General features: G+C 41.0%; 1 protein-coding gene across 1 annotated transcript; it reads left to right on the top strand.

The window, feature by feature from the left end:
* The first annotated feature begins 273 nt into the window (after window positions 1–273).
* Window positions 274–22629, top strand: LOC134318309 (rhodopsin-like). Its single transcript, XM_062999163.1, is given in 6 exon segments — window positions 274–634; window positions 11943–12111; window positions 14265–14392; window positions 14395–14420; window positions 15939–16178; window positions 22242–22629. Coding segments are annotated over 6 exon segments (1053 nt in total). The 3' UTR covers window positions 22371–22629.
* Window positions 22630–22683: the final 54 nt, after the last annotated feature.

The following is a 22683-nucleotide window of genomic DNA, read 5'->3' as shown; positions in this document are numbered from 1 at the left end:
CTGTATTCTCCCAAATGACACTGTTTCACCTTAATCTCCCATTTTCGCCTGGGATAATCCCTCAGGAGGGGGCATATAAGAGAGCTGCTCAGTGTCCTGCAGAGTTGATCACTTCTTACTCTCTTGTTCTCAAGAATTAGCCCCTTCTTCATATAATATTAATTTATTTTAAACGAGGACAGCAGTCCTGTCTTTTAATTTTCTTTTTTTTTATTGGGCTTCATAACCTTTTTTTTTTGCTTTTTTTTGCATTTGTGAGACACTGCAGTAATAATGAATGGGACAGAAGGTCCAAACTTCTACGTGCCCATGTCTAACAAGACAGGCTTGGTACGTAGCCCATTTGAGGAACCGCAGTACTACCTTGCTGAGCCTTGGAAGTACTCATTATTGGCTGCCTACATGCTCTTCCTCATGATTACTGCATTTCCTATCAACTTTCTGACTCTGTACATCACAGTGCAGCATAAAAAACTCCGTACTCCTCTAAACTACATTCTTCTAAACCTGGCTGTGGCTGACTTGTTTATGGTAATTGGTGGCTTTACTGTGACACTCTACACCGCTCTGCATGGATATTTTGTCCTGGGTGTGACAGGCTGCAACATTGAGGGATTTTTCGCCACTATGGGAGGTGAGTAAGCTGTGAAAAACTTATAGTATTAGGATTTATGTAAGGTGTACCTCATGGTTTAGTCCTTAGTCCATGTTAGTTGTCAAATAGTATAGTTAAAACTGCTTTAAACTATCTGTTGAGAAAGTCTTTTAGTCAATAGAAATTAAATGTGAGGATTTATGAGCCATCTTCACGCTTGCACTTCTTCCTAAGTTGATTTGTACAATATGTCTCAGGTGTGCTCATGGTAACTATTCTTACACAATGACATATGAATGAGATTGTCTGCAGATAAAATGTATGCCTTGCTAGGAAGACATTTGGGTGGCTCAGTGGGTTGCACTGTCGCCTCATAGCAAAAAGGTCCTGGGTTCGATTCCTTTCTGTATGGAGTTTGGATGTTCTCCCCGTGACTGCGTGGGTTTACTCTGGGTGCTCTGGTTTCCTCCCACAGTCCAAAGACATACAAGTGTCTGACATTAAACTTGTGAACTGATGAACCTTGTGTAACAAATAACTCATTTGTCATGAATGTAACCAAAGTGTGTAAAACACGACGTTAAAATCCTAATAAATAAACAAATAAAATAAATAAGAAGACATTCGAGAACAACTGAATTTGATTGTAGACTGCGAGTCAAAAAAGAGGGGCAATTGAACCTTTGTCCATAGCTTTTACAACCTATGGTGTTTGCAGCGTTTGCCTGTGTCCATGCAAAAGGGGGGCATTTTAAACTTTGTTAGTTACTTACAGTTGAAACATAGAAAATCAGTATTGAATGTACACCGATCAGCCATAACATTAAAACCACCTCCTTGTTTCTACACACATTGTCAATTTTATCAGCTCCACTTACCATACAGGAGCACTTTGTAGTTCTACAATTACTGACTGTAGTCTATCTGTTCTTCTGCATGCTTTGTTAGTATTAGGTAGGTATTATTTGAGTGGTGGATCATTCTCAGCACTGCAGCGACACTGACATGGTGGTGGTGTGTTAGTGTGCATTGTACTGGTATGAGTGGATAAGACAAAGCAGCGCTGCTGGAGTTTTTAAACACCTCACTGTCACTGCTGGACTGAGAATAGTCCGCCAACCAAAAATATCCAGCCAACAGCGCCCGGGGGGCAGCAGCCTGTGACCACTGATGAAGGTCTAGAAGATGACCAACTCAAACAGCAGCAATAGATGAGCGATCATCTCTGACTTAACATCTACAAGGTGGACCAACTAGTTAGGAGTGTCTAATAGAGTGGACAGTGAGTGGACACTGTTTTTAAAAACTCCAGCAGCGCTGCTGTGTCTGATCCACTTATACCAGCACAACACACACTAACACACCACCTGACCATTGAAGAACAGGGTGAAAGCAAGCTAAAAAGGTATGTAGAGAAACAGATGGACTACAGTCAGTAATTGTAGAACTACAAAGTCCTATATGGTAAGTGGAACTGATAAAATGGACAGTGAGTGTAGAAACAAGGAGGTGGTTTTAATGTTATGGCTGATCAGTGTAGTTATAAATAGATAAAATCTTTTATTAAAGTTGTCATTTTTGTTAATATGAAAATATCACTTTGTGAAAATCCTCATTTCACAAGGTATGTAGCTACATGCTTAATGTATTATGACAATAAATATATAGTATTTATCTCAGTAGTAAATCTTTCCAGAAGTTGCCTGCCTACCAATTTATCAATTCATTCAAAAGGAACATTGAAAAAGACAATCAGGGGAATGGCAAAGCTCATGATTCCAACATTAGTAAGAGCTTGATAAAACACTCTTTTACAAGCAAAGTCTTTGTAGGGCAACACCAAAAACTACTGTTTAATGTTTATGGCCTTTGAGCCCTCAGGCGCCATTGCATGAACTTCTCTGGTGGCCGAACTTATCTCAAGTAGACCAAAAGACAGTGGAAATGTGTGCTGTGGTCACACAAGTGGACATTATTACAGCTTGTTTGCAGGAAGAACACTGTGTCCTCCTTGCCAAAAAAGGGAGAGGACCATCTAGACTGTTTTTTTTTTAGCAAAAGGTGCAAAAGCAAACAGATTTCATGGTGTTAGAGTGCAACAGTGCCCACAGCATGGCTGACTTTTATTTGGACTTTAGAGCTGCCATCATATGCTGCCATCAGGGCAATGTGTTTTCTCAAAAAAACTGTGTATTTCAGTCTATTTTTGTCAATTAAATAAAATGTCCTAAAATAACTTCATTTAAAACCTATATTTTAATATCAGTTTTATCCAACACATACACTGATCAGCCATAACATTAAAACCACCTCCTTGTTTCTACACACATTGTCCATTTTATCAGCTCCACTTACCATATAGAAGCACTTTGTAGTTCTACAGTATAATTACTGACTGTAGTCCATCTGTTTCAATGGTCAGGACCCCCACAGGACCACCACAGAGCAGGTATTATTTAGGTGGTGGATTATTCTCAGCACTGCAGTGACAATGACATGGTGGTGGTGTGTTAGTGTGTGTTGTGCTGGTATGAGTGGATCAGACACAGCAGCGCTGCTGGAGTTTTTAAATACCGTGTCCACTCACTGTTTACTCTATTAGACACTCCTACCTAGTTGGTCCACCTTGTAGATGAAAAGTCAGAGTTGATTGCTCATCTATTGCTGCTGTTTGAGTTGGTCATCTTCTAGACCTTCATCAGTGGTCACAGGCTGCTGCCCACGGGGCGCTGTTGGCTGGATATTTTTGGTTGATGGACTATTCTCAGTCCAGCAGTGACAGTGAGGTGTTTAAAAACTCCATCAGTGCTGCTGTGTCTTATCCACTCATACCAGCACAACACACACTAACACACCACCCCCATGTCAGTGTCACTGCAGTGCTGAGAATGATCTACCACCCAAATAATACCTGCTCTGTAGTGGTCCTGTGGGGGTCCTGACGAAGAACGGGTTAAAAAAAAAAAGGGGGCTAAAAAAGCATGCAGAGAAACAGATGGACTACAGTCAGTAATTGTAGAACTACAAAGTGTATATATACAGTGTATCACAAAAGTGAGTACACCCCTCACATTTCTGCAAATATTTCATTATATCTTTTCATGGGACAACACTATAGACATGAAACTTGGATATAACTTAGAGTAGTCAGTGTACAACTTGTATAGCAGTGTAGATTTACTGTCTTCTGAAAATAACTCAACACACAGCCATTAATGTCTAAATGGCTGGCAACATAAGTGAGTACACCCCACAGTGAACATGTCCAAATTGTGCCCAAATGTGTCGTTGTCCCTCCCTGGTGTCATGTGTCATGGTCCCAGGTGTAAATGGGGAGCAGGGCTGTTAAATTTGGTGTTTTGGGTACAATTCTCTCATACTGGCCACTGGATATTCAACATGGCACCTCATGGCAAAGAACTCTCTGAGGATGTGAGAAATAGAATTGTTGCTCTCCACAAAGATGGCCTGGGCTATAAGAAGATTGCTAACACCCTGAAACTGAGCTACAGCATGGTGGCCAAGGTCATACAGCGGTTTTCCAGGACAGGTTCCACTCGGAACAGGCTTCGCCAGGGTCGACCAAAGAAGTTGAGTCCACGTGTTCGGCGTCATATCCAGAGGTTGGCTTTAAAAAATAGACACATGAGTGCTGCCAGCATTGCTGCAGAGGTTGAAGACGTGGGAGGTCAGCCTGTCAGTGCTCAGACCATACGCCGCACACTGCATCAACTCGGTCTGCATGGTCGTCATCCCAGAAGGAAGCTGACGCACAAGAAAGCCTGCAAACAGTTTGCTGAAGACAAGCAGTCCAAGAACATGGATTACTGGAATGCCCTGTGGTCTGACGAGACCAAGATAAACTTGTTTGGCTCAGAGGTGTCCAGCATGTGTGGCGGTGCCCTGGTGAGAAGTACCAAGACAACTGTATCTTGCCTACAGTCAAGCATGGTGGTGGTAGCATCATGGTCTTGGGCTGCATGAGTGTTGCTGGCACTGGGGAGCTGCAGTTCATTGAGGGAAACATGAATTCCAACATGTACTGTGACTTTCTGAAACAGAGCATGATCCCCTCCCTTCGAAAACTGGGCCTCATGGCAGTTTTCCAACAGGATAACGACCCCAAACACAACCTCCAAGATGACAACTGCCTTGCTGAGGAAGCTGAAGGTGAAGGTGATGGACTAAACCCAATTGAGCACCTGTGGCGCATCCTCAAGTGGAAGGTGGAGGAGTTCAAGGTGTCTAACATCCACCAGCTCCGTGATGTCATCATGGAGGAGTGGAAGAGGATTCCAGTAGCAACCTGTGCAGCTCTGGTGAATTCCATGCCCAGGAGGGTTAAGGCAGTGATAATAATGGTGGTCACACAAAATATTGACACTTTGGGCACAATTTGGACATGTTCACTGTGGGGTGTACTCACTTATGTTGCCAGCTATTTAGACATTAATGACTGTGTGTTGAGTTATTTTAAGAAGACCAAAAATCTACACTGCTATACAAGTTGTACACTGACTACTCTAAGTTATATCCAAGTTTTATTTCTATAGTGTTGTCCCATGAAAAGATATAATAAAATATTTGCAGAAATGTGAGGGGTGTACTCACTTTTGTGATACACTGTATATTTTAACCATATACAGGTCCTTCTCAAAAAATTAGCATATTGTGATAAAGTTCATTATTTTCCATAATGTAATGATAAAAATTTAACTTTCATATATTTTAGATTCATTGCACACCAACTGAAATATTTCAGGTCTTTTATTGCTTTAATACTGATGATTTTGGCATACAGCTCATGAAAACCCAAAATTCCTATCTCAAAAAATTAGCATATTTCATCCGACCAATAAAAGAAAAGTGTTTTTAATACAAAAAATGTCAACCTTCAAATAATTATGTTCAGTTATGCACTCAATACTTGGTCGGGAATCCTTTTGCAGAAATGACTGCTTCAATGCGGCGTGGCATGGAGGCAATCAGCCTGTGGCACTGCTGAGGTGTTATGGAGGCCCAGGATTCCTCGATAGCGGCCTTAAGCTCATCCAGAGTGTTGGGTCTTGTGTCTCTCAACTTTCTCTTCACAATATCCCACAGATTCTCTATGGGGTTCAGGTCAGGAGAGTTGGCAGGCCAATTGAGCACAGTAATACCATGGTCAGTAAACCATTCACCAGTGGTTTTGGCACTGTGAGCAGGTGCCAGGTCGTGCTGAAAAATGAAATCTTCATCTCCATAAAGCTTTTCAGCAGATGGAAGCATGAAGTGCTCCAAAATCTCCTGATAGCTAGCTGCATTGACCCTGCCCTTGATAAAACACAGTGGACCAACACCAGCAGCTGACATGGCACCCCAGACCATCACTGACTGTGGGTACTTGACACTGGACTTCAGGCATTTTGGCATTTCCTTCTCCCCAGTCTTCCTCCAGACTCTGGCACCTTGATTTCCGAAAACAGTACTTTGGACCACTGAGCAACAGTCCAGTGCTGCTTCTCTGTAGCCCAGGTCAGGCGCTTCTGCCGCTGTTTCTGGTTCAAAAGTGGCTTGACCTGGGGAATGCGGCACCTGTAGCCCATTTCCTGCACACGCCTGTGCACGGTGGCTCTGGATGTTTCTACTCCAGACTCAGTCCACTGCTTCCGCAGGTCCCCCAAGGTCTGGAATCGGCCCTTCTCCACAATCTTCCTCAGGGTCCGGTCACCTCTTCTCGTTGTGCAGCGTTTTCTGCCACACTTTTTCCTTCCCACAGACTTCCCACTGAGGTGCCTTGATACAGCACTCTGGGAACAGCCTATTCGTTCAGAAATTTCTTTCTGTGTCTTACCCTCTTGCTTGAGGGTGTCAATGATGGCCTTCTGGACAGCAGTCAGGTCGGCAGTCTTACCCATGATTGCAGTTTTGAGTAATGAACCAGGCTGGGAGTTTTTAAAAGCCTCAGGAATCTTTTGCAGGTGTTTAGAGTTAATTCGTTGATTCAGATGATTAGGTTAATAGCTCGTTTAGAGAACCTTTTCATGATATGCTAATTTTTTGAGATAGGAATTTTGGGTTTTCATGAGCTGTATGCCAAAATCATCAGTATTAAAACAATAAAAGACCTGAAATATTTCAGTTGGTGTGCAATGAATCTAAAATATATGAAAGTTTAATTTTTATCATTACATTATGGAAAATAATGAACTTTATCACAATATGCTAATTTTTTGAGAAGGACCTGTATATATATATATATATATATATATATATATACAGTGTATCACAAAAGTGAGTACACCCCTCACATTTCTGCAAATATTTCATTATATCTTTTCATGGGACAACACTATAGAAATAAAACTTGGATATAACTTAGAGTAGTCAGTGTACAACTTGTATAGCAGTGTAGATTTACTGTCTTCTGAAAATAACTCAACACACAGCCATTAATGTCTAAATAGCTGGCAACATAAGTGAGTACACCCCACAGTGAACATGTCCAAATTGTGCCCAAATGTGTCGTTGTCCCTCCCTGGTGTCATGTGTCAAGGTCCCAGGTGTAAATGGGGAGCAGGGCTGTTAAATTTGGTGTTTTGGGTACAATTCTCTCATACTGGCCACTGGATATTCAACATGGCACCTCATGGCAAAGAACTCTCTGAGGATGTGAGAAATAGAATTGTTGCTCTCCACAAAGATGGCCTGGGCTATAAGAAGATTGCTAACACCCTGAAACTGAGCTACAGCATGGTGGCCAAGGTCATACAGCGGTTTTCCAGGACAGGTTCCACTCGGAACAGGCTTCGCCAGGGTCGACCAAAGAAGTTGAGTCCACGTGTTCGGCGTCATATCCAGAGGTTGGCTTTAAAAAATAGACACATGAGTGCTGCCAGCATTGCTGCAGAGGTTGAAGACATGGGAGGTCAGCCTGTCAGTGCTCAGACCATACGCCGCACACTGCATCAACTCGGTCTGCATGGTCGTCATCCCAGAAGGAAGCTGACGCACAAGAAAGCCCGCAAACAGTTTGCTGAAAACAAGCAGTCCAAGAACATGGATTACTGGAATGCCCTGTGGTCTGACGAGACCAAGATAAACTTGTTTGGTTCAGATGGTGTCCAGCATGTGTGGCGGCGCCCTGGTGAGAAGTACCAAGACAACTGTATCTTGCCTACAGTCAAGCATGGTGGTGGTAGCATCATGGTCTTGGGCTGCATGAGTGTTGCTGGCACTGGGGAGCTGCAGTTCATTGAGGGAAACATGAATTCCAACATGTACTGTGACATTCTGAAACAGAGCATGATCCCCTCCCTTCGAAAACTGGGCCTCATGGCAGTTTTCCAACAGGATAACGACCCCAAACACAACCTCCAAGATGACAACTGCCTTGCTGAGGAAGCTGAAGGTAAAGGTGATGGACTAAACCCAATTGAGCACCTGTGGCGCATCCTCAAGTGGAAGGTGGAGGAGTTCAAGGTGCCTAACTTCCACCAGCTCCGTGATGTCATCATGGAGGAGTGGAAGAGGATTCCAGTAGCAACCTGTGCAGCTCTGGTGAATTCCATGCCCAGGAGGGTTAAGGCAGTGCTGGATAATAATGGTGGTCACACAAAATATTGACACTTTGGGCACAATTTGGACATGTTCACTGTGGGGTGTACTCACTTATGTTGCCAGCTATTTAGACATTAATGGCTGTGTGTTGAGTTATTTTCAGAAGACAGTAAATCTACACTGCTATACAAGCTGTACACTGACTACTCTAAGTTATATCCAAGTTTTATTTCTATAGTGTTGTCCCATGAAAAGATATAATAAAATATTTGCAGAAATGTGAGGGGTGTACTCACTTTTGTGATACACTGTATATATATATATAGTATATACAGTGTATCACAAAAGTGAGTACACCCCTCACATTTCTGCAGATATTTAAGTATATCTTTTCATGGGACAACACTGACAAAATGACACTTTGACACAATGAAAAGTAGTCTGTGTGCAGCTTATATAAAAGTGTACATTTATTCTTCCCTCAAAATAACTCAATATACAGCCATTAATGTCTAAATCACCGGCAACAAAAGTGAGTACACCCCTTAGTGAAAGTTCCTGAAGTGTCAATATTTTGTGTGGCCACCATTATTTCCCAGAACTGCCTTAACTCTCCTGGGCATGGAGTTTACCAGAGCTTCACAGGTTGCCACTGGAATGCTTTTCCACTCCTCCATGACGACATCACGGAGCTGGCGGATATTCGAGACTTTGCGCTCCTCCACCTTCCGCTTGAGGATGCCCCAAAGATGTTCTATTGGGTTTAGGTCTGGAGACATGCTTGGCCAGTCCATCACCTTTACCCTCAGCCTCTTCAATAAAGCAGTGGTCGTCTTAGAGGTGTGTTTGGGGTCATTATCATGCTGGAACACTGCCCTGCGACCCAGTTTCCGGAGGGAGGGGATCATGCTCTGCTTCAGTATTTCACAGTACATATTGGAGTTCATGTGTCCCTCAATGAAATGTAACTCCCCAACACCTGCTGCACTCATGCAGCCCCAGACCATGGCATTCCCACCACCATGCTTGACTGTAGGCATGACACACTTATCTTTGTACTCCTCACCTGATTGCCGCCACACATGCTTGGGACCATCTGAACCAAACAAATTAATCTTGGTCTCATCAGACCATAGGACATGGTTCCAGTAATCCATGTCCTTTGTTGACATGTCTTCAGCAAACTGTTTGCGTGCTTTCTTGTGTAGAGACTTCAGAAGAGGCTTCCTTCTGGGGTGACAGCCATGCAGACCAATTTGATGTAGTGTGCGGCGTATGGTCTGAGCACTGACAGGCTGACCCCCCACCTTTTCAATCTCTGCAGCAATGCTGACAGCACTCCTGCGCCTATCTTTCAAAGACAGCAGTTGGATGTGACGCTGAGCACGTGCACTCAGCTTCTTTGGACGACCAACGCGAGGTCTGTTCTGAGTGGACCCTGCTCTTTTAAAACGCTGAATGATCTTGGCCACTGTGCTGCAGCTCAGTTTCAGGGTGTTGGCAATCTTCTTGTAGCCTTGGCCATCTTCATGTAGCGCAACAATTCATCTTTTAAGATCCTCAGAGTTCTTTGCCATGAGGTGCCATGTTGGAACTTTCAGTGACCAGTATGAGAGAGTGTGAGAGCTGTACTACTAAATTGAACACACCTGCTCCCTATGCACACCTGAGACCTAGTAACACTAACAAATCACATGACATTTTGGAGGGAAAATGACAAGCAGTGCTCAATTTGGACATTTAGGGGTGTAGTCTCTTAGGGGTGTACTCACTTTTGTTGCCGGTGGTTTAGACATTAATGGCTGTATATTGAGTTATTTTGAGGGAAGAATAAATTTACATTGTTCTATAAGCTGCACACAGACTACTTTTCATTGTGTCAAAGTGTCATTTTGTCAGTGTTGTCCCATGAAAAGATATACTTAAATATTTGCAGAAATGTGATGGGTGTACTCACTTTTGTGATACACTGTATATACAGTGGCTTGCAAAAGTATTCATACCCCTTGAACTTTTCCATATTTTGTCACATTACAACCACAAACATAAATATATTTTACTGGAATTTAATGTGAAAGACCAACACAAAGTGGTATACAATTGTGAAGTGGAAGGAAAATTATACATGATTCAAAACATTTTTTACAAATAAAAAACTGAAAAGTGCGATGTGCAAAAGTATCCAGCCCCCTTTTCTCTGAGTGCAACCAATTGCATTCAGAAGTTGCCTGATGACTGCTAATGACTAAAAAGAGTCCACCTGTGTGTAATCTAATCTCAGTACAAATACAGCTGCTCCGTGATGGCCTCAGAGGTCGGTTAAGAGAATATTGGGGAGTAAACAGCATTATGAAGTCCAAAGAACACACCAGACAGGTCAGGAATAAGGTTGTGGAGAAGTTTAAAGCAGGCTTAGGCTATAAAAAGATTTCCCAAGCTTTGAACATCTCACGGAGCACTGTTCAATCCATTATCCGGAAATGGAAAGAGTATGGCACAACTGTAAACCTACCAAGACAAGGCCGTCCACCTAAACTTACAGGCCGAACAAGGAGAGCACTGATCAGAGATGCAGCCAAGAGGCCCATGGTGACTCTGGACGAAATGCAGAGATCCACAGCTCAGGTGGGGGAATCTGTCCACAGGACAACTATTAGTCGTGCACTGCACAAATGTGGTCTTTATGGAAGAGTGGCAAGAAGAAAGCCATTGTTAAAAGAAAACCATAAAAAGTCCCGTTTGCAGTTTGCCAGAAGCCATGTTGGGGACACAGCAAACATGTGGAACAAGGTGCTTTGGTCAGATGAGACCAAAATTTAACTTTTTGGCCTAAATGCAAAACGCTATGTGTGGCGGAGAATTAACACTGCACATCACTCTGAACACACCATCCCCACTGTCAAATATGGTGGTGGCAGCATCATGCTCTGGGGCTGCTTCTCTTCAGCAGGGACAGGGAAGTTGGTCAAAGTTGATGGGAAGATGGATGGAGCCAAATACAGGGCAATCTTGGAAGAAAACCTGTTGGAGTCTGCAAAAGACTTGAGACTGGGGCGGAGGTTCACCTTCCAGCAGGACAACAACCCTAAACATAAAGCCAGGGCTACAATGGAATGGTTTAAAACAAAACATATTCATGTGTTAGAATGGCCCAGTCAAAGTCCAGACCTAAACCCAATCGAGAATTTGTGGCAAGATCTGAAAACTGCTGTTCACAAACGCTCTCCATCTAATCTGACTGAGCTTGAGCTGTTTTGCAAAGAAGAATGGGCAAAAATGTCAGTCACTAGATGTGCAAAGCTGGTGGAGACATACCCTAAAAGACTTGCAGCTGTAATTGCAGCAAAAGGTGGTTCCACAAAATATTGACTCAGGGGGGCTGGATACTTTTGCACACCGCACTTTTCAGTTTTTTATTTGTAAAAAATGTTTTGAATCATGTATAACTTTCGTTCCACTTCACAATTGTATACCACTTTGTGTTGGTCTTTCACATTAAATTCCAGTGAAATATATTTATGTTTGTGGTTGTAATGTGACAAAATATGGAAAAGTTCAAGGGGTATGAATACTTTTGCAAGCCACTGTATATATATATATATATATATATATACACACACACATTTTGAACCATATATAAACCATATGATTGAAGTAAAAAAATGTCCACACACTACTGTATCTGTATGGTTACCTTGGTTTGTTTTTGTTTAGTTGACTTACAAAAGTAGATAGTAGTGCATGAAGTAGTTTTAATAGAGATAGTCTAAAGGTCTGCATATTTATATTATTCTCTTTTCTTTCTTAGGTGAGATTGGACTGTGGTCTCTGGTTGTCTTGGCTATTGAGCGCTACGTTGTGGTATGTAAACCTCTGGCCACATTTCCTTTTGGAGAAAAGCATGCCATTGCTGGAGTCGGCTTTACCTGGGTGATGGCCCTCAGCTGTGCTTGCCCACCATTGCTTGGATGGTCCAGGTAATACAATATAATATTAGAAACACACATTTCTCTTCATGTCTGTGGACAATTTATAATTACAACATGGAATACTCTTTGGGGTACATTTGCCCTATTGCTTAGAGTTAAAATTCTACAAACCCCATTTCCAAAAAGTTGACACAATGCAATAAAAAAAAGAATCTGTGATTTTTTAATTCTCTTTAATCTCTGTTTAACTGACAAAAGTAGAAAGAAAATATTTCAAAATAAGAGTGAAAAGTTTATAGATTATTCAAGTTACAGCATTCTACAATAAGCAGCTGAATTGGTAAAAGTTGAAAGAATCATGAATCGATATAAAAAGATGATCCACTGAAGGATCAGTACTTTGTGCCCAAGTTCAAGAGAAAATTGCCAATTAGTTATAAAAAATTCTCAATGTTCGATTGCAAATAATTTAGTCTTTACCATCTACTGTTCATAACATTGTAAAAAATGTCTGGAAATCTGGAAAAATCCTAGTCACTGTAGGGCAAAGCCGGAAGCCACTGTTGAATGTGAGTGACCTTTGAGCTCTCAGATCACATGGCATGAGAACTTCATGCTACTATATTTAACCACATTGCATCAGGGGTACTTCAGAAAACCATTGTCACAAAGTTCTTCTGTGCAGAAGAACTTTTAAGTTCTCTGGGTCAAAGTTCATCTCAGATGGTCAAAAGACAGTGAAAACATGTGCTGTGGTCAGATGAGTCTAAGGCTCAGCTTGTTTTTGGGAAAATGGACATCGAGTTCTCTGTGCCAAAGATGAAAAGGACCATCCAGACTGTTATCAGTGAATGGTGCAAAAACCAATATCTATCTTTATATGGGGATGCATCAGTGCCCATGACATGGGTGACTTGCATATGTGTGAAGGTACCTTTGATGCTGAGATATATATTGGGATTTTATAGAGACACATGATGCTGTTGAGAAAATGATGTGATAATGATTAATTCAGCAAGGCAATGCCAGGCGTCATTCGGCATGCAATACAACAGTGTGGCTTTGTAGACACAGAATGTGTTCTTTATTGAAAATGTATGATACAGCATGAAGAGGAGAATCAGACAATGGCGACCACAGACTGTTGAGCAGCTGAAGTCTAGCATTAAGCAAGAATGGACAAAAATTCTACTTGCAAAACTACAACAATTAGTGTATTCAGTTCTCAAACTATTAAAGACTCATAAATAGGTACGGTGATGGAACACAGGGGTAAACCAACTTTTTGGAGTGTGTTTCAGGCATCACATTCTAAATGTGCTTCCATTTATAAAAACAACAAAGTTGATCAGTGAAAACAGTGGAAATCTTTTCTTTCTACTTTTATCAGTTAAATAAAGATTTTACAATACAACCCAACTTTTCTGGAAATGGGGTTTATAAAAAAGCCACAATTATTTGTAACTAGTATTCTAAGAGAGCTTAACTGATTCCACTGTCTTTACAGGAGGAACGACAGTTTCACTTTTACTGTGGACCAAAGCATATTTTAGCTGATATGATCCTTCAAGTGGGTTCAGCTGACCTATGATGTCACATAAGCTGCAGCTCATTAAGTGCCAGTAGATGGCTTTATGTATATTGAGGGGAGCCAATGCTAGCCCCCACCTTCCCATGTCAATAGCTGGAAATTACAAATGCCTAAACAATGTTGACTATTTGGTAAAATATAAAAAGAGAAACCACTAAACAAAAAGTGTTCTTTGTAAGAAATATACACTATATGGAAAAATGAATGTGGACTCTGTTTCTAATTATTAAGTTAACCCTGACCCTATCTAGCTGTTTCAGCCACATACATTGCTCGTATATAAGATATATAAGTATATAGGATCAATTAAATATTGATTTAATAAATATATATATATTTTTTAATTTTCACAATAAATATTATGCTTTTAAGCAACTCTATATGAATGCCTATGGTTCCAACACGTTTGGCAAACTTATGTCCATATAGTGTACATTATGAGCTGGGCGTTGAAGTCATAGGACTACAGTCATCAACATTTGATTTGATTTGATTTAGCACATTTGTCATATACAAAGTAATTTTCTGATTAATAAAATAAAAAAATGATTTTAAACACACGTTTTTGTTTACTACCATGGTGACTGTGTATTTGTGTGTTCTCACATAGGTACATTCCAGAGGGAATGCAGTGTTCATGTGGAATTGACTACTACACCCCAAAAACCGAAACAAACAACATATCATTCGTCATTTACATGTTCATCCTGCATTTCTCTATTCCTCTGCTGGTCATCATACCCGCCTGCTGTGCACCGTTCGTGCGGTGAGTGACACATACACAACATTAAGAGCACAACCGTACCAAACTATATGGAAAAATGAACATCACATTTATATGTTTGTAAACCTATGGGTATTATAATAGCTCTCATTTTGCTACTGTAACAGCCTCCACTCTTCTAAAAAAGGCTTTTCAACATATGAGGCCTATGTTTATGCAACCGGAATTGTCATGTTGAAACTAGAAGAGGCTAGTTTCTGGGCTAGGCCCAGACTTACCGCTACAGAATTGCTGTAGCATACAACTAAACATTCATGATAAAACCTAAGCATAGTTCTTCTGCTTATTTTGCTACCAGAGCCAGTTTGGAACTTATTATTAAGTGACTAGATAGATCATTGACATGCAATGCACTTCAGCGTTATGCAGGTGTTCTAAAGCTTCCTGACTGAGCTGTTGTCGGTTCCTTCTACACTAGACCAGAATTAAAAATGCACTGCGGCATTACTAGCATAGCAAAAATCTGATTTAATGTTAAGTCAAGTCAACTCAAGTGTACTTGTATAGCGCTTTTTACAATAGACATTGTCACAAAGCAACTTTACAGCATCCAGGACAGACAGACCAAAAAGCCATGTTGAGCAAGCTAAGGGCAACAGTGGCAAAGAAAAACTCCCTTAAATTACAGGAAGAAACCTTGAGAGGAACCAGACATCCTCCTTGGGTGGCCTGGAGAGTAAAAGTCATCAAATCATCGAGTTCTTCAGATTTGTTCTACTGCAATTTTTTTAAGATTATATGCAGTATGGGTACGACTTAAGTAGGTGAATGCATTATTTATAAGTGATGTCCACATACTGTTCCACATACTTTGTCTATGTTGGGCATAGACAAATGCTAGATTTGTCTATGCCCAACATGAACCTGGTTGGTTATATATATTTATGTTTGTATATACTTGTATATACTCATGTTTGTAGTCAATTTGTCTTCCGCTGCTGTGGATCCCTGCGACGCGTGCACAGTCCTCTTCTTTACGCCCAAGCTTCTTCTAATCAGGGTCCTTACACAGCGTTTAAAGACCCCACCCACTTGGTTCGGTCATTACCCACTTGGTTCGGTCATTTCCCACCCAGCAGACATGGTGGCCAATTTGTGTCTGCTGCAGGCACTGCCAATTGTGTCCGGTAGATGGTGCCCAGCTGACCGGTAGCAGAGCCAAGATCTTGCCGCTGGTGTGCTAGCGGAGTATCCTGCTGTGCCACCTGGGCGCCAGATTGATTATGATTTTGTATTTATCCGTTGTCCTAATGCAGACATTCATGTTTACATTCTTATTTTTCTTTTAAATCATAAAAAGAAAATTTGTTTATTTGTTTCTTTATTTTTTGCATATTAGTTTCAGCGTATGTTCTGCGGTGTGCCTTTCTTGCCTTCTAGGCAATTTCTTTGTGGAACTACTAACATGCCTTTCTGTTTGTCTGTCCATCTATATATCTGTTTAATCCATCTTCAAATCTCATGTGGCATTATTTTATTTTATTTGTATGGTTTCATCAGGCTGCAGCTCAGCAGCAGGAGTCTGAGAGCACTCAGAGGGCAGAGAAAGAGGTGACCCGGATGGTGGTCGTCATGGTTATTGCTTTTCTGGTGTGCTGGCTGCCCTATGCTAGCGTCGCTTGGTACATCTTTGCCAACCAGGGCACTGAGTTTGGGCCTGTTTTCATGACCATACCTGCTTTCTTCGCCAAGAGTGCTGCCCTGTACAACCCTGTTATCTACATCCTTCTTAACAGACAGGTAAGAAGATATCTACTCATTAAAATTGCTTGGAATTTAGTCCTATTGATATACACTGATCAGCCATAACATTAAAACCACCTCCTTGTTTCTACACTCGCTGTCCATTTTATCAGCTCCACTTACCATATAGGAGCACTTTGTAGTTCTACAATTACTGACTGTAGTCCATCTGTTTCTCTACATACTTTTTTAACCTGCTTTCACCCTGTTCTTCAATGGTCAGGACCACCACAGAGTAGGTATTATTTAGGTGGTGGATCATTATCAGCACTGCAGTGACACTTACATGGTGGTGGTGTGTTAGTGTGTGTTGTGCTGGTATGAGTGGATCAGACACAGCAGCGCTGCTGGAGTTTTTAAATACCGTGTCCACTCACTGTCCACTCTATTAGACACTCCTACCTAGTTGGTCCACCTTGTAGATGTAAAGGGCAGTTGTAGCCTAGTGGTTAAGGTACTGGTTCAGTAATCAGAAGGTTGCCGGTTCAAGCCTCACCACTGCCAGGTTGCCACTGTTGGGCCCTTAAGCAAGGCCCTTAACCCTCAATTGCTTAGACAATATACTGTCACAGTACTGTAAGTCGCTTTGGATAAAAGCGTCTGCTAAATGCTGAAAATGTAAATGTAAAGTCAGATGTAAAGTCAGAGACAAGAAAGATCAAGAAACCTTTGTCTATTTAATGAACAATTTAAGTTGTAGCCAGAGTTACAGTTAAATTTACATTATGGAATGTTACAGACACCTTTATTTAAAGTGACTTAAAATTCTAGTGCAAGCAATTTGGGTTTAAGGGCCTTGCTCGAGGGGCCAGACAGTAGCAAGTTGTTCTATACGCAGGTGTCCATTATTAACAAGTAAATGTATCTGCCAGGGTGATGTGTAGAGGGTAAAGCTAGTTTTACAATGGCACTTAGTCACTCACTCACTCACTCACTCACTTTTTTAACCGCTTATCCTTTGAGGGCAGTTGTAGCCTATCGGTTAAGGTACTGAACTAGTAATCAGAAGGTTGCTGGTTTAAGCCCCATCGCTGCCAGGTTGTCACTATTGGACCCTTGAGCAAGACCCTTAACCCTCACCTGCTTAGACTGTAAAATGTCACAGTACTCTAAGTCGCTTTGGATAAAGGTGTCTGCTAAATGTTGAAAATGTAAATGTAAATTAGGGTTGTGGGGTGCCTGGAGCCTATCCCCGCTTTTCAATGGGCGCAAGGCACACAGTAACACCCGGAACGGGGTGCCAGTCAATCGCAGGGCAGACACACATACACACACCCATTCACCTATAGGGTAATTCAGTGTCTCCCGGAGGAAACCCACGCAGACACGGGGAGAACATGCAAACTCCACACAGAAAGGACCCCCTCCCTTGTGTAACCAAAGTGTGTAAAACATGACGTTAAAATCATAGTAAATAAACAAATTAAATAGGGGCTGATTGCTTTGTCGGGGCATGTTACATCCCAAAATCACAGTGTTTAGAATGCTTCTATTTTATTTTCAGTGCATCTTCTTTAGATTATGTCTTAACCCTTAATTTGAACACATTACATTGGTGTTTTGTCTTGATACGGGCCTGGCACATTGAGGAGCCCAGCCCCATGTTCTAATCTCTCATTTTTCTTGCATGAATAACTCCCAGTATGCGCTTGCTACTCTTAACACTTGTTTAATTGAGATGTTATTTCCATTGACATTGTGTTTCAAATTAATGACAAGTTAAGTCATTCCATTAAGAAGGGTAATATTCTAATTTGCATAATAATTAGACACTTAATTAACCCCTAGAATACAGGTAATTTTTACGAATTGTTCATTTAAATACACCACAAAAGAACTGTAAGATATGGATATTTATGAATCTTTGTTTTATATCAGGAACAAATTTATTTAGAGTGTTTTGGGTATGAAAAACGAAACGGAACTAAAAGACAAAACAACATTGGAGCATTAACAAAAAATAAAATAAGATAAAAAATCAATATAAAACTGACTCATCTCCTCGATCCATTCAGTGGCATAACTAGGAGCTCATGGGCCCCAGTGCAAAAAAAAAAAACCCTCTCAACAAATTATATATATACATATATATATACAGTGTATCACAAAAGTGAGTACACCCCTCACATTTCTGCAAATATTTCATTATATCTTTTCATGGGTCAACACTATAGACATGAAACTTGGATATAACTTAGAGTAGTCAGTGTACAGCTTGTATAGCAGTGTAGATTGACTGTCTTCTGAAAATAACTCAACACACAGCCATTAATGTCTAAATGGCTGGCAACATAAGTGAGTACACCCCACAGTGAACATGTCCAAATTGTGCCCAAAGTGTCAATATTTTGTGTGACCACCATTATTATCCAGCACTGCCTTAACCCTCCTGGGCATGGAATTCACCAGAGCTGCACAGGTTGCTACTGGAATCCTCTTCCACTCCTCCATGATGACATCACGGAGCTGGTGGATGTTAGACACCTTGAACTCCTCCACCTTCCACTTGAGGATGCGCCACAGGTGCTCAATTGGGTTTAGTCCATCACCTTTACCTTCAGCTTCCTCAGCAAGGCAGTTGTCATCTTGGAGGTTGTGTTTGGGGTCGTTATCCTGTTGGAAAACTGCCATGAGGCCCAGTTTTCGAAGGGAGGGGATCATGCTCTGTTTCAGAATGTCACAGTACATGTTGGAATTCATGTTTCCCTCAATGAACTGCAGCTCCCCAGTGCCAGCAATACTCATGCAGCCCAAGACCATGATGCTACCACCACCATGCTTGACTGTAGGCAAGATACAGTTGTCTTGGTACTTCTCACCAGGGCGCCGCCACACATGCTGGACACCATCTGAGGCTAACAAGTTTATCTTGGTCTCGTCAGACCACAGGGCATTCCAGTAATCCATGTTCTTGGACTGCTTGTCTTCAGCAAACTGTTTGCGGGCTTTCTTGTGCGTCAGCTTCCTTCTGGGATGACGACCATGCAGACCGAGTTGATGCAGTGTGCGGCGTATGGTCTGAGCACTGACAGGCTGACCTCCCACGTCTTCAACCTCTGCAGCAATGCTGGCAGCACTCATGTGTCTATTTTTTAAAGCCAACCTCTGGATATAACGCCGAACACGTGGACTCAACTTCTTTGGTCGACCCTGGCGAAGCCTGTTCCGGGTGGAACCTGTCCTGGAAAACTGCTGTATGACCTTGGCCACCATGCTGTAGCTCAGTTTCAGGGTGTTAGCAATCTTCTTATAGCCCAGGCCATCTTTGTGGAGAGCAACAATTCTATTTCTCACATCCTCAGAGAGTTCTTTGCCATGAGGTGCCATGTTGAATATTTAGTGGCCAGTATGAGAGAATTGTACCCAAAACACCAAATTTAACAGCCCTGCTCCCCATTTACACCTGGGACCTTGACACATGACACCAGGGAGGGACAACGACACATTTGGGCACAATTTGGACATGTTCACTGTGGGGTGTACTCACTTATGTTGCCAGCTATTTAGACATTAATGGCTGTGTGTTGAGTTATTTTCAGAAGACAGTAAATCTACACTGCTATACAAGTTGTACACTGACTACTCTAAGTTATATCCAAGTTTCATGTCTATAGTGTTGTCCCATGAAAAAATATAATGAAATATTTGCAGAAATGTGAGGGGTGTACTCACTTTTGTGATACACTGTATATATATATATATATATATATATATATACTGTATATATAAAATGCTGTATGCTGATAGCTGATCAGAATGAATTGAAGGTACTCAGAAGTTCATGCAGCGTGCCTTCTAGTAACATTAAGCAGGTTACACAGATTCCCAAAATCCTTTGCTGTGCACTCACTGTATATTTTCATTACATGTATTCTGATATTTCATTGTCTTTTAGTTATTTTAATATTTTACTTAACGAAAATATTGTAATATAATAATAACTACTTGTCGAGTGCAGCCAATAGGGGGGCAGAGGCCCCAAACCACAGCATAACTTTTCACTGTGTTTCAGTCCGTCTAACATGATCATTGACAGTGTTTTTTAAAGACTGAGCCCCTAAAGCTGTATTTATTACAAGAGCATGGTGGTTTCTTATGCATTGCCTTTGGTGGATCCTCCTTTTATACCCAATTCACCTGCTTTTTGTGGAAACCCCCACAAACACACTAAGCCATAAAAAATAAAATACACTTAGGTGCAATAATTGGTATGCACTTCTTATGTGTGCACTTTATTACGTATGCACTTTATTATATTAAGGTTAGGCATTTATTTCTTTACTATGTAGTAGTACACTTATGAACATTAATATTAGCATACCTGAGCCAGAGTAACCTGAATCTCGTTGTATGTTGTACATTGACAATAAAGATTATTCTATTCTATTCTATTCTATTCTATTCTATTCTATTCTATTCTATTCTATTCTATTCCATTCCATTCCATTCCATTCCATTCCATTCCATTCCATTCCATTCCATTCCATTCCATTCCATTCTATTCTATTCTATTGGGCGGCATGGTGGCTAAGTGGGTAGCACTGTCACCTCACAGCAAGAAGGTCCTGGCTTCGATCCCCAGGTTGGGCGGTCCGGGTCCTTTCTGTGTGGAGTTTGCATGTTCTTCCCGTGTCTGCGTGAATTTCCTTCGAGTGCTCCAGTTTCCTCCCACAGTCCAAAAACATGCAGCCAGGCTAATTGGAGACACTAAAATTGTCCTATAGGTACCTAGCCGCTAGGATGCGTAAACCAGTGCATTGTAGTGCCGGTCCCAAGCCCGGATAAATAAGGAGGGTTGTGTCAGGAAGGGCATCCGGCGTAAAAAACGGTGCCAAATTAATAATGTGGATCACGATCCACCAGCAACCCCCAACGGGAGCAGCCGAGGAAATAGTTAGATTCTATTCTATTTTCTATTCTATTTTATTCATTTGAGACACTGATGGACAAGCTTTGAAGATATATTTAGCTTGGGCTGCACCAAAGCTATCCTTGAGATGAATGTACAAAGCAAATATAGCATATACGTATATACTGAATGTACATCTTTTAATAGTTGTGTTTTTGATAAAAGCAAAAAATAATTGTAAAAGTACCTTTTAATTGTAGCTCACTTTTAAAAAACAATTTTATAGTTTCTGCAAATGGGTTAGCAGTTAGCAAAGAGATAAAAGGCAACCCTATAGACAACCCTTGACTGCCATGAGACATTCTTATTGACCCTTAGAAACAGCAAAACACTGGATTACACAGACTGCTGCCTTACATTAACTTTGTTAACCTTACCATGAGTGGGCAGGGATATACTGCTGCAGGTTTAATTGGTGGTCACCACTGGGCTGCTGCTTTTGATTTAATTTGTTCTTTCAATTTACTTATTTCAAAACATCTGCACAGACTCAAATTAACCTTAACCCTTTGATGCACAAGCTAAGCAAACCCCTTCTAATGCAAAACATGGGTCAAAAATGACCCATATTCATCCATTCAAGAATATTTTCATATGCACATTTGTCAGTTATTCATGTATTTGCTGTCTTAGCTAATAAAAGCTATCTATACTAGAATATGTAAACAGCTAGCAAGCAAATAGTATTGGACATATTCAAGATTCAAGAGCATAATCTTTGGTTGTCTTTCAAAAGATCAGTAAATATGTTTTTGACTACAAACACTTACAAATGTCAGTCGTTTCTGTCAAATTCCATAGTAGATACATAAGGGTCATTTTTGACCCATGTTGTGCATTAGAAGTGTAGTGATACTTTTATTAAAAAAGTAAAAAATATAAAACTGAAATAAGGATTTGTGATGATCAAAAACAAGTTAATTGAAGAATTCATGGAAGCTTGAATGACGAAATTAATTTATTGCAAAGATATAGAAAATAAAAACTCAGTTGGGTCACTTTTGACACAGGTTGTGCATCAAAGGGTTAAACTTTAAATAAAACAGTTACATGTAAGTTTGAAAAATCTGATGTCATGTCTCAGCAGACGTTTGTAATGTTTTTCATAAATTCTTAATGATTTTAACATGCCGTGGTGTTCGTTTCTTTAGTTCAGGAACTGCATGTTGACCACACTGTGCTGTGGAAAGAACCCGTTCGGTGAGGACGACACCAGCACTGCTTCATCTGCAAAGACTCAGTCTTCTGTAGTCACCACCAGCCAGGTGGCCCCCGCTTAAACTCGTCACCTCTGACCTCCAGCATTCCATACCGTGCTTGTTGTGTCTGGGAGACTGTTATCAAACAACCGTCAGCATGCTTTTAGATGCAACATTTGAACCTCAAGTTGGCTGTTTACCAATATTTTCTTTGATATGTAAGCTTCATGAATTGGGTTGTGATAGTGTAATCATTTACTGACTGGTGGAAGCAACTGCTTGTTTTTCTTGTAGATATAAACAAGTGCATCAGTCAAAACAATAAAATGATTAACAAAAACCTTTTAAGTGTCTTTTCTACATTTTTCTCTTTATCCTCACACTTAGAAAAAAG

This window comes from Trichomycterus rosablanca, chromosome 7 (genome assembly GCF_030014385.1).
Source record: "Trichomycterus rosablanca isolate fTriRos1 chromosome 7, fTriRos1.hap1, whole genome shotgun sequence".
NCBI lineage: Eukaryota > Metazoa > Chordata > Actinopteri > Siluriformes > Trichomycteridae > Trichomycterus > Trichomycterus rosablanca.
The sequence above is the reverse complement of the archived record's forward strand: the minus strand, read 5'-3'. Positions and strand labels throughout refer to the sequence as shown.